At 32.6% G+C, this 16322-nt stretch overlaps 1 protein-coding gene and 1 long non-coding RNA gene across 2 annotated transcripts; one reads left to right on the top strand and one right to left on the bottom strand.

The window, feature by feature from the left end:
• Nucleotides 1–206: 206 nt before the first annotated feature.
• LOC132716992 (uncharacterized) lies at nt 207–5525 on the bottom strand. The gene is made up of 4 exons (XM_060700343.1): nt 5440–5525; nt 3974–4144; nt 3441–3560; nt 207–1632 (listed from the first exon to the last, which is right to left on the bottom strand). Exons 2-4 carry the CDS (start codon nt 4113–4115, stop codon nt 1031–1033), a joined length of 864 nt encoding a protein of 287 aa, XP_060556326.1. The 5' UTR covers nt 4116–4144; nt 5440–5525; the 3' UTR covers nt 207–1030.
• Nucleotides 5526–9242: 3717 nt separating this feature from the next.
• On the top strand, nt 9243–12944 carry LOC132717010 (uncharacterized). The gene is made up of 4 exons (XR_009623895.1): nt 9243–10263; nt 10742–10885; nt 11284–11558; nt 12769–12944. It is a non-coding gene; the product is annotated as an uncharacterized LOC132717010 (long non-coding RNA).
• The last annotated feature ends 3378 nt before the right edge of the window (nt 12945–16322 follow it).

Raw genomic sequence — 16322 nt, 5'->3', positions numbered from 1 at the left:
TATTTGTTTGTTTGTTTGGGTTTTACGTCACACCGACACAGTATAGGTCATTTGGCGACGTTCCAGCTTTACTGGTGGAGGAAGACCTCAAGTGCCCTTCCGTACATTATTTCAGGCACGAACGGGCACCTGAGTAGAACCACCGACGTTCCGTAAGCTGGCTGGATAGCTTCCTCATATGAAAGAATCCAAAGTACCTGTCGAACCCACAGCTGTGAGGGGCAAGTGGTATAAATCGTATACATGTATGGTGTATGTCCAAAAAATATTATGATCAATGTTACATTGTTCAATATATATATATATTTTTTTTCAATACGGTATTTTTGTCAAAAACATCTCATTTATTTTCTATTTATATTACTAATAGTGTCAAACTACTACTTATTTTAACCTAAAGAAATGAGAGCTAAGTCATATTTCAGTAAGTTCATTCCTCATATTACCATTTAAAAGTTTAAAAACAGACTGAAGCATTTAGCAAAGGCTATGGTTACAATAACTTTCAGATTTATTTCCGAAATTAGAAATACATTTACTCTCAATCGAAAATAATGGAAATGATGATAAAAATACCGTGAGACACTGCAACATGTCTGAAGCTGAATAGCTAAACTAACCAACATACTGCAAGAATTTTTTTTAAAGATCATTACATATGTAGTGCTTGCGTTATTACAACGGTATATTATTTCATTGATGCGTATTGTTTATCACATTAACTTTGTACTGTGTATTATTTACTAGTAAATGAGTATGCTTGAAATTATTAACGTTGCGTTGTTTCCGTTTGATACTATGTAATGCATAACGGACTATTTAAAATGTATTCAAAATATAATTTAATGGAAATTTAATTTAAATCGTAACAATATTTCCTGTCACCCTGTTGTTGCCAGTTGCAACAGGTTTTTGTCTGTTTAAGGTTTTTAAATTGCGTTATTACTTTTTGTAGCTGCGTCTTTAACCATAAATATTTATAGATTGTATTAAACATGGTTATCTAAAGTTAAAACTAATCATTTACTTATTAGATACCTAATTGTTGTAAAACAATTATACATGCATCAATCGTTTTATCAATCTCCTCTTCACTGGGATATCTTTTTTGCAGCGTGGCAACAGCTTGTCGAATTTTCTTTGATTCAGCATGAGCTTCGTTTCTGTGAAGCTCTATCGAAGTCGAAACTAGAAAGCCTATATCAATGGGAAGAAAGACGGCACTTACGACCCCACCAACAATATGAAACCCCTTTGCTGTGTTTCCAAGTGTACGGAATACAGGTACAACAGTTGATGTTACATCAGATGCAATGTCGATGGTTTTGCCGAGTTTAATAGCATTCAAAACAGTACTCGCAACCATTTTCCAACCAAAACTAGAAAGGGTTTTCCCACTGCCCAGCATGAGCTTGCCCCAGAATGAGCTCCAGTTTGGAAATATTATGTCTATATCTCCGAATGTTTCTAACTGTGTTGACAGATTATTGCATTTCTTAAGTATCTCGTTAAAGGCTGTATTACATTCTTCAAGCTGGGCTTCCGCATTTTTGCTAGCTTTCTTTGACTTAACATAGTCAGCTATCGATGCGCCACCAGTAACAATCCCACCTGCGCCCCCGATAATGCCTCCTGATATACGAAAAATAAATATTTCCTCAAACATCCTAACATCCTAAAAAATCCTAGTTATTTGAAGTGATATTTATATATAAATGTACGATAACAATGTATCATAAAATATTTGGACGAGGTGTGTTTCAGAATAAATGGAACTTTACAAAAATATCATAAGAATAAATTAATTAGGCATTAATTGTTTTAGATCTGGGCAATTAACTATTTTTTGCAACCCGTACTTGCCTAAGAGTTAACGACTGTGAGAAAGGTTTTGTACTTAAATATTATCTATATATTTCCCAGCGTTCCAACATGAAGAAATGTTGCGGTTCAAGACTTTTACTGAGAATATGTAACAAAACTTGAACATATATAATCTCAAAAGGTATGGCAAACGCTTTCTTGCTAAAAGCCTCAACAGACGGTAGGATTTAGGTGTACAACACTAATTAGAGACAAGATGTACAATTTTCAAAGCAATACAACATTCGCATTCAGACGGTAATTCTACACTGTAGGAATCATCTGAGGTTTCACTAAAAAGGATCCCTCTCAATTGATCCTCAATGATTACATACTTTACGAACCAAATACCTTTTTCGCCATGAGAAATGATTGAAACACCTCCATTAAAAAAAGAATTAGAGAACAGTTCAATACCGTGACATAATCATTTTCGGAATAATTTGGGATTCGAACCTAACACAACTTTGGGTCGGTCTCCTGAAGAGTTTTTCAACATCATTTTTACCCCCATCTTAATACTATGTTTACCTTTAAGCCCTAATTGTTCTGGAATTTCATTCATCAACCCCATTATCAGGAGATAATTTAATAATCTGTTACTTGTCATTGTGGGAGATCTGTAGAAATATGTACGACAAGATTTTTAAAATAGAACATGTCCTATTCCTTACATCTAGACTTAAGGTTTCTGAATTCAAGAAATAGTAGCCTTCACACATGAAGATTTGCTTGTACATCTTAGTTTTAATTGGTGTTGTACTTCAAAATCCTACCGTCTGTTGAGGCCTTAAGTCACAATGTTTCTTCACATCGAATAAAACTTATTTGAAACGCACTGTAGGAAAATAAAGAAACGAGCGTAAAGTTAAAAAAACCAATTTTCTTGGACTAATGCCTTACTTTATAATTATGTAAAAGTACTGCTAGTTTAGGAGACAACTTTTCCCCGGTATTCCACTGTCTTTAGGGTATACTATTTCAGGACGATGAAATCATTCTATATGTGAGAGAGCGCTTAATAATGATTGTCAATGCAAACGTTTACAAGGTAAGTTGCATTTTTTTTTAAATCATTTATGCTATCAGCATATTTGTATCAGTTGAAACGGGCACTGATAATATTTGTACCGTTATCATTGGAAACACTTGAGCTATTCTATTTAGATAAGATCATGTGATTTGGAGTTTATCTATGCAAATGAATAAATGTATAAATCTGAATATAAGATTTATCTTGTATTATACTAAATACATGTATGACATAAATAGTTAACATGAATATTATGCCTTAATTATGAGACACTTGATTCAAAAAACCTTACAAGACATTTAAAACAGAGAAAAAATTTAAGTCCTAAAAACGCAAAAAAACGACAAAATTAAAACTGTTTCTGGCTCGTTTTGTCTGAGACTTTTATAGATGTGTTCATACGTCGGATATCATGGAGCCTTCATTGTGACACATTATGACAGTCCATGACAAGCGGCGTATAGTACCCATGTTAAAGTATGCGTGTGCCCAAAACGAGAAATCTATTTGCGGAGTTATTTGTAAATAAAAGGATGTTTCATACCTGCTATACATAGTCCAAGAGATGCTCCGAACGTTGCAAAAGAAAGTCCAAAGCCAATCACAGCTAAGACTCCCCCTACCACACATCCTGATTGTCCGGCAACTTTGGAAATCTTTATATCTAGAATTGTATTATAAATGAAATAACTTCAGTTTGGTAAGTTTTAAACAAAAAACATATATACAGAAATAAGATGATTAATTTTAAAGTATCATATTATACTTGTAATGGGATATTACTCCTGGAACTATGACATATAAACTACGAAACAATATTAAAATTCCTAACATACACTGTTCTTGAAATGAAATATTTTGGAAAATGCAATACGCTCATGCTGCTAGCATCGATTTACGTTATACATGCACTTTTAAAGACCGGAATAGAAACGATGATTGCAAAGAACTAGTACTGAGCAATGGTTTCAACATTTTTGAATTCTAATTCAAAAAGTTTTTGCCTCGAACATATAATTCATTTCTGTTAAAAAGTCATTGACATTGTACCGAAAAGAAATTGAACAAACTGATTACTTTTGTATGCAGCATCTAGTTCGTCAGCGTAGCTCGAAAGAGATGTTGTAAATTGTAACAAAGAGGAATGAAAAAACTGTTTGAGATCAACACGCATGTCCTCTAAATCTCGAATGCAGTTTCTTTTTCTATTTCTTGCCATTACTGTATTTCAGATTTTCTATTTTCAACCTTGAATTGAAAAGATATTTATTAATATATCAAAATTTTCCATTTATAACATAAAATCATTTTAAATATAATATGAAGTGACATTTTGAGCATTTAAGTATTAATAGTAGGTGTGCACATCAAAGTAAAAATAACCTAAGTTTTTGTCATAATTGTTTGATTTTTGTTGTTTTCTTTTAAAATGTTATTTCATGTGTATAAGACAACCTCACATGACTCAAATAAGATTCTGTAAATATTTATGTGTAATATATCGAATAGTTCAATAGATAAAAGATTGGGGTATCTTTTTAGGCGGTTGCTATATATTATCTTTATCATTTTTACTATCAATTATTGGTCAGTGACAACATTATAAAATCCAATCTTTTAATAAAAAAAATGCAAAAATACAAACAAAGACAAACTAATGGGCCTTCTATATATGTTTTCACACGGAATCCATCTCTCCGCTTATTGCCCTACTGTTAAGTTTTGATACTCTACAACAATTATGCAATCAGGTCTTTTTGAGGAATACTTTACAGTTTGAATTCTTTTATTAAAAACTAAGATACATTTAAAAATAGTTCTTTTCCAATTAAAAGTGATATATTTGCCTACATTTAGTGCCGAAATTTCGAAGGGTGTTCAAAGTAATTGAATTTTTGGCATATTTTTTTCTTTTGCACGGGTTTTATACAAATGTTACTTGTTTCGTGTAGAGTCATCAATTAGATACCATTCTTGTATAAATCCATTCAGTCTAGCTTTGACAATACAACGAGAAACAGTGTTTACTTGTATAACTTATCATAATATGGTCGGGGGAAAAAATCAGTTTTCTTTCACCAAATACCCTCATATATTAGAACCGCTGTGTTCTTGGTATATGTGCTAAAGATATATTTCAAGAAATATGTTTCATTTATGGACATAATGCGATGTGCTTTGCATCAGTTACACAATGCTGTAAGACATTTGCAAGTGGTACAATAACATAAGAAGATACCCCTTGTGAGCACCGTAAAAAGAGGGCAACATCCCTTAATATCATTGCAAATGTCAAGGAAGTTGTATATTTTGATGCAAAATTTGCAGTCAGACAAACAGCTCGTACAGTAGACATCTCAAAAGGATCTCATATTATTCTAAAACGAAATTCCAAAATGAAAGAAAAAGGATACGATAAATATCCCAATTACTGACAGAAGAACAGAAACGACTCCCGGTAAAATCAGCCAATACATAACAATTTGGACACCTTTCGTATAAGAGTTATAAACCTTATAAAATTTAAAAGCAAATTAACTTACAGAGAGTCCTAAATCCTGATTAGGAGTAATTAACATTTAAAGAAAAGACCTTTTCATAGAATTCATAATTTAATAATCAAATTTTCATAAATTTCCATAGTTACTATTTATAGATTGGTTTTATCTGTAATCTAACTTAAACCACTTAATTCGTAGATAATATAAATGAAATATTTCATGCATTTCTTGCAACTTTGATCGCGGTGTACATGTACATGATGTAGTAACAATAAACAAACTCGTGCAGTGAATTTTGTGATTTTTTAAATTGTTAGCCACTTTTATCTCTAGCTAGATTTCATTAATTTATATAATATGCAATAAACTCAAAATATGCACTATCAGACTCAAACAAAATACCGTGATATATTAATTGAATTATACTGCATTTTTAAATTGTTTTATGCTTTAAAACGACTAAAACAATACCAGTAGATATACATGTAGATATACATTAGAACTAATATACCAATAAAATGCAGACATGTTTGCAATTCATTGATATAACGTTAAAAATAAAATAAAATTTTACTTCTTGAATTTGGTATCAGACAGTGTCATTGTACGACATTTGTTAGCCATATTTTTTCATTTGCACTCTGAGAAAGCATATGAATAAAAACAAATTTATCATCATCTTGTCACTATCTAACCATGAACAAATCAAACCGAACCTGCAACATTTAAAATTTTGTCACGTTAGTTTTTTTTAGGGACTATGTTTTTCTCTATTTCAATCCTCTAACAATAAAGTTACATAATAACTTAAACAGTAACAGTTTCAACATTGAACCCATCGAGAGCGTTTAGAAGTGTAAACGTGATGAAATGATTGTTTGTTTAAGAGAAACTTTGATGCCTTCATATGATATTTGAAATCTAAAGATACTAGAGCAAAATAGAGAAAAGTGCCTTGTGCAAAACATATGTAATTAGGGGAAGGTTTAAGCAATATTTTTAAGGATTCAGTTCTTTATTTCATAAGCATTTTGTTTTGTTGACTTTTGAAGATGTGCCCATAGAAAACACTTTTCTCTGTCGCCATTGTGTAAATAAATGACATTTGTCATGGTACACGATATCTCTTCGCGAGGGCAGAGTGAAATGCAAAAATATAACATATCTACCAATAAACTTCCTTGAGAAGATAAACTATCACAAAATCGTGCAGTGGAAACCCCCTTATGATAAAGTACTTGTAGTCATTCGATACTATTTTTAGATCACAATTTCCGACTGTAATTTAATATTATAAAGAAATAGGAATTCTAAACATTACCACATATATGGAACGTACAAGTAACCTATTTGCTCACATTTCTTTTTCATGGACATGTACATTAAAGTTGTTAATATAGTCGTTACATAACTAAGAAAACTAAGGAGAAAACTAAGGATTTCAGTATTATTTGTAATTATGTAAATAAAAGTATTATGTTACTCCAGTATTAATATGATAACGAATTATAAATAAATTACAGCCAAATAATATTTTCCACTATTCCAGCTTATCAATTATTTATAATTCGTTATCATATTAACACTGGAGTAACATTAGAATGGCAAATATAACTTTATGCCAGAAGTTATCAGGGGTGTGGACGGTCATTGTAGGTTTCGATACAACCCCCGTCCGACGTCCATGAAAAGGCTCAACTAAACCGAGATTGCATCACATTCAATTTTGCCGTTTTAGGCGTTCTTTAGGGATTACGTTTTTCTTTGTTTTTATCATCCGTTTTATCTGTGATGAAGGTTATAACAATTATGAAAATTCATATCTTAGAGTTTAGTAATTCTAAATGACAAATAATCTGTGCAGTGATTAATATACAAAAAACTTACTTAAATGTTAAGATAATTGATTGTCTGAACCACTCACTTTTCTGTATACATGGTATTTGTATATACATATATGTATTTTCACAGATGTGTATTCTGTATTATAAGTCTCAGGTATTTCGCATGTATTTCGAAAATGAGATGCGTTTAAACTTGTGAATATGTGATATATCGGTATAACTTTAAAATATAGTGTCCCGCATGTTTAGTATTATACTTCATGTTTCAAATGCAAAGGTCACCAGAAAGAATTTTGCATAAACCAATTCGTTTGTCAAAGAATAAGAATATTATAAGAGTAAAGGGTTCAAGAAAAGGGCTAAGCAAAAAGAAATTATTTTAAGTCCATCATAAAAGTGGTTAGTTTAAAATATAAACTGAAATTCGTAAAATAACCTGTAAATAATTCCAGACTTGTATGTAAGTGAACAATTTGATTTTTTTTGTAGTATTCAATATCAGACTATGCTAGGACGTTTTAATAATAACTCTTCATTGTATTTAATGCATTAAATATTTTCCAAATCTTACATTTTGATAGTTGTAAAATGGTATTGGAGCAAAAACATTTAAATGTGTTTCCGTCCATTAGACCTAACCTTGAATACACTTTCAATTTCGATATATCGTATGCATTTCGATTCATATGAGTATAACAGACTTCTTGTATTGACCGATTTTTTTGCATCCCTGCAATCCACTGAACCACCAGACAATATGACATTTTCATTATTAATGTGTCATTAACACAAAAGACTTGGTTCATGAAACAATATACATTAAATAATTGAAAAGTCTTCCAGACACCATGTTTGGCCCAAACCTGCTATTTTATTGAAAATAGATGTAAGATATTATAGATTTGAAAAAAAAAATTTGTTTATCCAATATTATAAAATTTCACCGTTACATTTTTTATTGCGTGTTTAACCTTAAATATGTATCAAACATGGTTATATCAAGGTAAAATTCAGTAGGAAATGGATTGTAATATGATTTAAAAATCCAACTGCTAAAGATTTCATGCAAGAGTCTATCATTTCATCAATGTCCTGTTCACTAGGACATCTATTCTGCAGCGTCGCAACAACTTTTCTTATTTTCTCTGATTCAGCATGAGCTTCCTTTCTGTGCAGCTTTATCGAATTCAAAGTTAGAATACCAATATCAGTGGGAAGAAAGACGGCAATTTCAACCCCACCAGCAAAATGTACATCCTTAGCTGTGTTTCCAAGTGTACGGAATACAAAAACATCAGTTGATGTTAAATCAGATGCAATGTCGACGGTATTGCCAAGTCGAATTGCGTTCAAAACAGTATTTGCAACCATTTGACAACCAAATCTAGAAAAAGATCGCCAAAGGCCTAGCATTAGCTTGTCCCAAAACGAACGCCAGCGATGAAAGTTAATTTCAATATTTCCGAACCTTTCTAACTGTGTTGATACATAATTGCTCTTCCTACATATATCGGTGAAAGATGTTTTACACTCTTGGAGTTGAGCAACTGCTTTTTTTTCTGGTTTCCTTTGATTTCATATAGTCAGCTATAGAAGCGTCACCAGCAACTACCCCACCTGCGCCTCCGATATATCCACCTTAAATACGAGGAAACATTGTATTTGATAAAACAATATTAAAATAAACTCACTGGAATGAATGTTAAATTATTTGTCATAATAATAGCATATTTGTAGTTCTTTGACTGCAATAAAGATAGTTATTCGCTATCATTGTATTAGTTGACAAAGATGCAACAGAAGCAAAACTTTGGTTCAGTTAATTTGCCAATGATATCTTTTTGGATACTATAATAACAGGTAAACAAAAATGAAAATTGAGGAATATAAATAAAACATGTGCCTTTAAGTGTCAGTGATATATCGCTAAAGATAGAATTTGTCAAAATGTTGTTTTATATTGAAACGTACCCGGGGTCTGCTAGCCCGGACACACTTCAATATCGACACGTGGGTTCTTCTCAAACACACGTAAATGGATAAGGGAAAAATAGGGACACAAGGACTAAAAGATACGGACACCTGAAATAAGATTAACTCAACTATTTATTAAATTTACATTTCACAAACAATAAAATTGGTATATAGTATCTTCTGTGGATGGCTCTGGCTTGGGCTCCTCGTCTTAGGTCAGGAATATTCTTCTGTTACGTCTAGAATAATGTATAGTATAAGATGTAATGAAAGGCTTGACAAATACGGTGTCACGTCTTGCCTGTGGTCTGGTACAAATTCTATGGTAGGAATTACCATGAAATGCTATAGGGTTGATGGGGTATCTAAAATGGTAACTACAAAATACAGTGATGTTCTACCCTGGTATATGGGTATCGCTATAAAATATGGTCTACAGTCAGGATCTATCATAAATGGAAAATAATGCCAAACTGCCAAACTAGATGATTTAATATAAAACTTCTATATAATCTATTACTGGCACAAAGTATTATATACCTTTCTGGTGGCTGGAGATACATCCATATTCAATAATGTATAGATGTGGTCTGGTGGCTATCTACCAAGGTACTGACAATTTTGGCAGATTCGGGCTGCTATTTATAGTCTGGGACGCTGGGTGGCTAGCTTGGCTAGGGTGCCTAGCTTGGCAGTATCGTCATCGTCTCCGATGACGTCACTGCCAATCTCGCGCGGGCAGAAATTTAGCCAGTGCCAGCTGCCATGTTTAAATTGGCAGCGTGTGGCTAATTGAACATTAAAACGGCTACAACGTAGAAAATAAGTTATTTTAAGTAATATAACCATCGTAAATATTAAAAGGATGAAGTTATCTGTACATGTAGTGTATGTTTTGATGATTAAAAGTTGATGTCATGAAGTACAGTTAATTACTTTAGTACTTGAGTAGTTTCCGGATACGGGTTTATTTTCGGACGTAAAATGATGGGCCTGATCGTTACATTGCACCCCGCTCACATGGATTCAGCCCCTGAATAGTAGGAAGGTAAGTATATTTACAGTCGGAAGGTTTATCATTTTACCTAAATAATGTCATTGGTAACACAACATTATGAGATAATTATATTATCGGGTAATTATCATTTGATAATTGGTTATTACACTAATTAGACAGAGGAGTTTAACTTAATTATTTGTCAAACTTGGTAGGTAACAGTTTAAGTCATAGACACATCATATTAATGCATATATTAATTATTATACATGCATAGTAATAATTAAAATTTGCTAAATATTTGCAAATTTTCCATGTAGGAACATACATGTACGTATTGTCGGAATTGACAAAATAATTTATGGATGTTGTATAATTACAACTTCAATTATATGGCATAAAAACAATTGTATAAAGTGTCACGTATACAGGTATCATTCACTCGGCAGTCAAACATTAAAATATTGCATTCAAATATAGAGCTCTATTATTACATTCATAAATAAATACATGTATTTTATATTTACAGTGAATAGAGAGCTTGGGTGTATTGGTTAGTTGGTCACCTGGAGAAGCGGTTATTACCAACTGCTCATCTAAACAGAAGTATACTTCATTACATCCTCAGCCTAAAATACACTCCTTACAGTGGGACACTGCACAATCATGGCTGGTACATTTAATAATATTCATAATAAATTAACACTTGGCTAATTTAAGCACATAGGCCGGCAAGTCATATAGACAATATATCATCATAGTAATTAAATATTATAACATATATGGCCAATATTTGGTACCCCCCAAGGTATACCAATAATAAAACTTCACTCTTTGATTTCAAAGGTGGCATCACTTCTTTATAAGTGGAATACAAAACATTGCACTGTTTTGGTTAATCATTTAAAATTTCAATGTCATCACTCTAAATGGTAATTAGTTGTCCATTAAATGACTTTTAGGTCATAATGTTTCAGACTAATTTGATGGTAATATTATAATGTCTCTACTTCTATTTGATTTCTTCATTTAGAGTAACGTTCTCCAGGTTCGAGTTTTGTTATTCTCCAGGTTTGTCATATTACGGGAAAAAGGACCACTCTGATGTGCAAGCAGAGGAACGATGGTGTCCACCTGAAGTCAATATTTTTGAACAACAGGGAGCGGGTTAAAATGTCCACCAGATGAACAGGCAGTTGGGTAAACAGCTGTTCAAATGGGAGCAGGAAGGGGGTCCACCTGAAACTCATCAATGTAAAGGGTTGATTTGTAACAAGGAGCGGTGTATTTGGAATTCCATGTCTTCATTTTTGTTAAATATTCATCAGCTGGATTGGTAAGAATAGGTATACATTATTTATTTATATATCACTTCATTTAGGATCAAAATATCATAAAACAACAACAACTAGTTGGTTTAAACTTCCTCTTATTATTATAAGAATTTAACTGTCTAGTCTGCTTGTCATGTATCTGTTAGATTGATCTCTTTTAAGGTCAGTTAAATCTCTATTAATTGACTCTAATGATTTGCAAATGGTATCAAGTTTGAGGTTTTTTTTTTTTCTGTTCTGGGTCAGTGACTGATGCTACTAATTTATATCTTTGTTTATCTGCTGTACGGAAAGCCTCTAATCTAATAGCCGCTTGTTCAGCTTCTAATAGGGTTTTTGGTGATATTTCTTTCAGTCTTAATCTAATCTCTGAGTCTGTAATAGCATCAATAAAATGATCTAAGGCTATGGCCTCAATTACTTCTTTAGAAGCACTGGCATAAGTGTTTCTGGTCAGTCTGTATATATCTTGTGACAATTGAGAAATTGTCTCCCCTTTTTGTTTTACTCTGGTTTTAAGTTTGGCTTTAAATATGTCTGTTCTATTGGCTGGACCATAACGTTGGTTAAGTAGGTCAACTAACAGTTTATAGTCACAATGGTCTCTTGTATCAATTTCAGTCAACATTGATCGGGCATCACCCTTTAAACAACTAGCTAGGCATAATCCTTTGGATCTAATGTTCCAATTATTTAAATCACTACAAATTTGGAATGATATTAAAAATTCATTCAAGTCTTCGGTACCATCAAAAGTTGGTGGTTTCACTTTGATAGTGTTTGTATTTGACATTCTATATGAAGAGGTCTGGTCATCATAAGATAAATTACTACTAGGTATGTCAGTAGAATTTGAATTTCTATTTTCAAATATATCTTGTCTTCTTTCTAGGTTTTTAAGTCTCTGGTCTACAGCTTCTCCCATTGAAGTGAGAGCATTTTTCATTTGTGTAGCAATCTCAAGCATTTTAGCTTCAGATTGGCTAATATTGTCTTGTGCCAAAGAGGCTGGTCTTGAATAGTCTGAGTCTTGAGATAAAAAATCTTCTCTATCTGTATTTGTATGGTCTACATTGACATCTATGTCCATATCAATTTGATTTTGTGCCATCTGGTAACGAAAAGCAATATCAAGGTTGGTAATAATTATTCTATGTACTATTAATAATAAAAATAATAAAACTAGGTATAATGTATAATGTCTATTCCTTTCTGCTTTCAGGTTGGCCAGACAAGAATGCAGTCAGCAATGGGCATTCAAATAAGGCTATAATCATGCATCCAACCAACAAGTAAACTTGTTTGATTGAATGGTCAGCACCTTGGAAGATCAAAAATCTGGATCAGCAAATGAAATGAACTATGATACATAAATAATAAAATGTTCTGTCTCTTGGTCTCCTGGTTATTTCCCTGTAATGGTAAAGCAGACAACTGATTAATGGTTGGTGATGGATCAATCTGGAAAATTATATAAATCTCATAAAATCATTGGAATCCCACTTCTGGAGAACCAGACTGCGACGTACCCGGGGTCTGCTAGCCCGGACACACTTCAATATCGACACGTGGGTTCTTCTCAAACACACGTAAATGGATAAGGGAAAAATAGGGACACAAGGACTAAAAGATACGGACACCTGAAATAAGATTAACTCAACTATTTATTAAATTTACATTTCACAAACAATAAAATTGGTATATAGTATCTTCTGTGGATGGCTCTGGCTTGGGCTCCTCGTCTTAGGTCAGGAATATTCTTCTGTTACGTCTAGAATAATGTATAATATAAGATGTAATGAAAGGCTTGACAAATACGGTGTCACGTCTTGCCTGTGGTCTGGTACAAATTCTATGGTAGGAATTACCATGAAATGCTATAGGGTTGATGGGGTATCTAAAATAGTAACTACAAAATACAGTGGTGTTCTACCCTGGTATATGGGTATCACTATAAAATATGGGATTATGGCTATGGAAACTTGGTCTACAGTCGGGATCTATCATAAATGGAAAATAATGCCAAACTGCCAAACTAGATGATTTAATATAAAACTTCTATATAAACTATTACTGGCACAAAGTATTATATACCTTTCTGGTGGCTGGAGATACATCCATATTCAATAATGTATAGATGTGGTCTGGTGGCTATCTACCAAGGTACTGACGATTTTGGCAGATTCGGGCTGCTATTTATAGTCTGGGACGCTGGGTGGCTAGCTTGGCTAGGGTGCCTAGCTTGGCAGTATCGTCATCGTCTTCGATGACGTCACTGCCAATCTCGCGCGGGCAGAAATTTAGCCAGTACCAGCTGCCATGTTTAAATTGGCAGCGTGTGGCTAATTGAACATTAAAACGGCTACAACGTAGAAAATAAGTTATTTTAAGTAATATAACCATCGTAAATATTAAAAGGATGAAGTTATCTGTACATGCAGTGTATGTTTTGATGATTAAAAGTTGATGTCATGAAGTACAGTTAATTACTTTAGTACTTGAGTAGTTTCCGGATACGGGTTTATTTTCGGACGTAAAATGATGGGCCTGATCGTTACAATATTATAAGGATAGTCGTTACATATAACGGTGTCAATCCATCTTTACAATCCTTGTAACAATAACACTTGAAACGCTTTCATTTCACATTATATGCAAGTTCATATGTCAACGCAATTAACCAATTCATATGCATGTGTAAACTGTATTTTGTTTAACTGAATATGACATGCAATAGATAGCATAAAGTGATGGAACTGAATGGGGTGGCCTTTAAAATCTTGTTAAATACTTGCTAAACAGAGTCCAAGAGATGCTCCACCAGTAACAAAAGAAACAGCTTCTGCTTGGACGGCAACTTTGCAAATTTTTATATCTTTATTGAATTATAGATGGTTAAATATACATTTAGTTAATTAAGGAACAATTACAATTCTACAAAATAAAATGTCACGATTTGATTCAATGTAAACTACCGATGTAATAGCAATGATATCAAAACTACGTAAAAGGATGAAAAAACTCAAACATACTGAGCTTGATTGAGACTGTTCAAGTCATAAAAGATATAAGAAAAATTAAACATTTTTTATGTTTATGTTGCAAACTAAAGTCATGAATGACAAAAAATTATCCCAAAGTTCAAGAAATATATAAAGATACCGATATTGTAATGAAACAAAACTAATTAAGATATTAACCTCTGCATGCAGCATCTAGTTCGTCAGCGTAGCTCAAAATAGATGTAAATTGTAACAAGGAAGAATGAAAAAAAAACTTCTTTCAATGTAACCCGCATTTCCTCTAGGTCCACCGCCATAGCTGTATTTATTTCAATCAGAGACGTTCTATTACCAACCTTATATCCAAATGATATGTACATGTATTATTATATTTAAATGAAGATATGTAATTTTAAGAAATATTCATAAACACCACATCACAGGTGTTCGTCGAATAGCAAGGCCAGAAACTAGCAAATCCCAGAGAACAAATATTAAAACCATCCCTAACTTCAACACAAGCACACATACACACACGCACGCGCGCGCGCGCATGCACGCACACACACGCACACACACGCGCACACACGCGCACACACGCGCGCACACACACACACACATATAGCAAGAGGTAATAATGACATAATATTGTTTTAAGCAGAAAAAGGATTCCCTGGGGTTTAGTCGTAGCATTTTGCAGCAATCAGGTAATTTAATGTACACTTACTGACACTTCACTACCATGACAACCCAAATAAATCTAATGATCTCTAGAGCTCTTTTTTTATTAAAAGTAATAATACAAAATATAATTAAAAATTTGTCACCATGTTATAAAATTATGCATATCAAAGCTAGGAAAGTGCATTTCTTTACTGGGCAATTCGCCGAATGTTGTTTTTTGCGGATGACCAATAAGTTCAATTCATTTTGATATTTTGAATAATTATGTCTAATATGTTTCAAGTGATTTTATCATATCCATATTTGTGTGGGTTGTACAAGGATGTTGAGTGGGTGTACTAGTTTGTGGCCAGGCTGAGAGATGTGCACCTGTACAGCTAATAAATTAATACGATATTGTAAATGCGTTGTAAATTTTCAAACCACGTATTTCATTTGAAATATAATGCAATAGTGAATTAGTTTGAATAAAGCTTGACTGTATAACTTGTCTGTTTAACAAACCTAAAAAAATCAAAAGGAAAATAACATAAAGTCGTATATCTTGATTAAAAGTAAATCAAAATTGAAAGGAGGTACATTTTATACACATCATTTTTAAAATACATTTTCCATTATAACTATTTTTAGATATGCAAATATACATGTAGTGCACAAAAAACACTGATATGAACTGTTCGTAATAAAAGCAATATTTAATGCACAATGATAAAGTTAAATTTAAATAAACAAATAAGCAATAAAAGTGGGATTTTCTAAACTATGAATCACGCAAAAAAGAAAGAAAAAGAAAGGAAGAAAGAAATACCCGGGGCTATCTTTTTGTTGATATTATGAAAATTTAGTAACTGTATCGCAGAAACATTTGATAATGTTTCAAAGACAGGCATCCGCTTATTAGAAATTCATAAAGCCAACAATACTACACATTTTTTATTACACAAACAAAGAAATAGAAATTTAACTAGTGCAATGATTTGTCTTAGCATAATGACAGGAAATCATAATTGAAACCATTTTATGAAGAAGAAAAAAGCATTGGGGTCGCCAAATTACTTTTGAGTTATCTGCCCTGAAAGTGAGTTTTGAG

Source organism: Ruditapes philippinarum, unplaced genomic scaffold (assembly GCF_026571515.1).
Source record: "Ruditapes philippinarum isolate M1 unplaced genomic scaffold, ASM2657151v2 ctg121_1_1_1_1, whole genome shotgun sequence".
In the NCBI taxonomy this organism is placed as follows: domain Eukaryota; kingdom Metazoa; phylum Mollusca; class Bivalvia; order Venerida; family Veneridae; genus Ruditapes; species Ruditapes philippinarum.
Note: the sequence above shows the minus strand (reverse complement) of the source record. Positions and strands in the feature narration are given on the sequence as shown.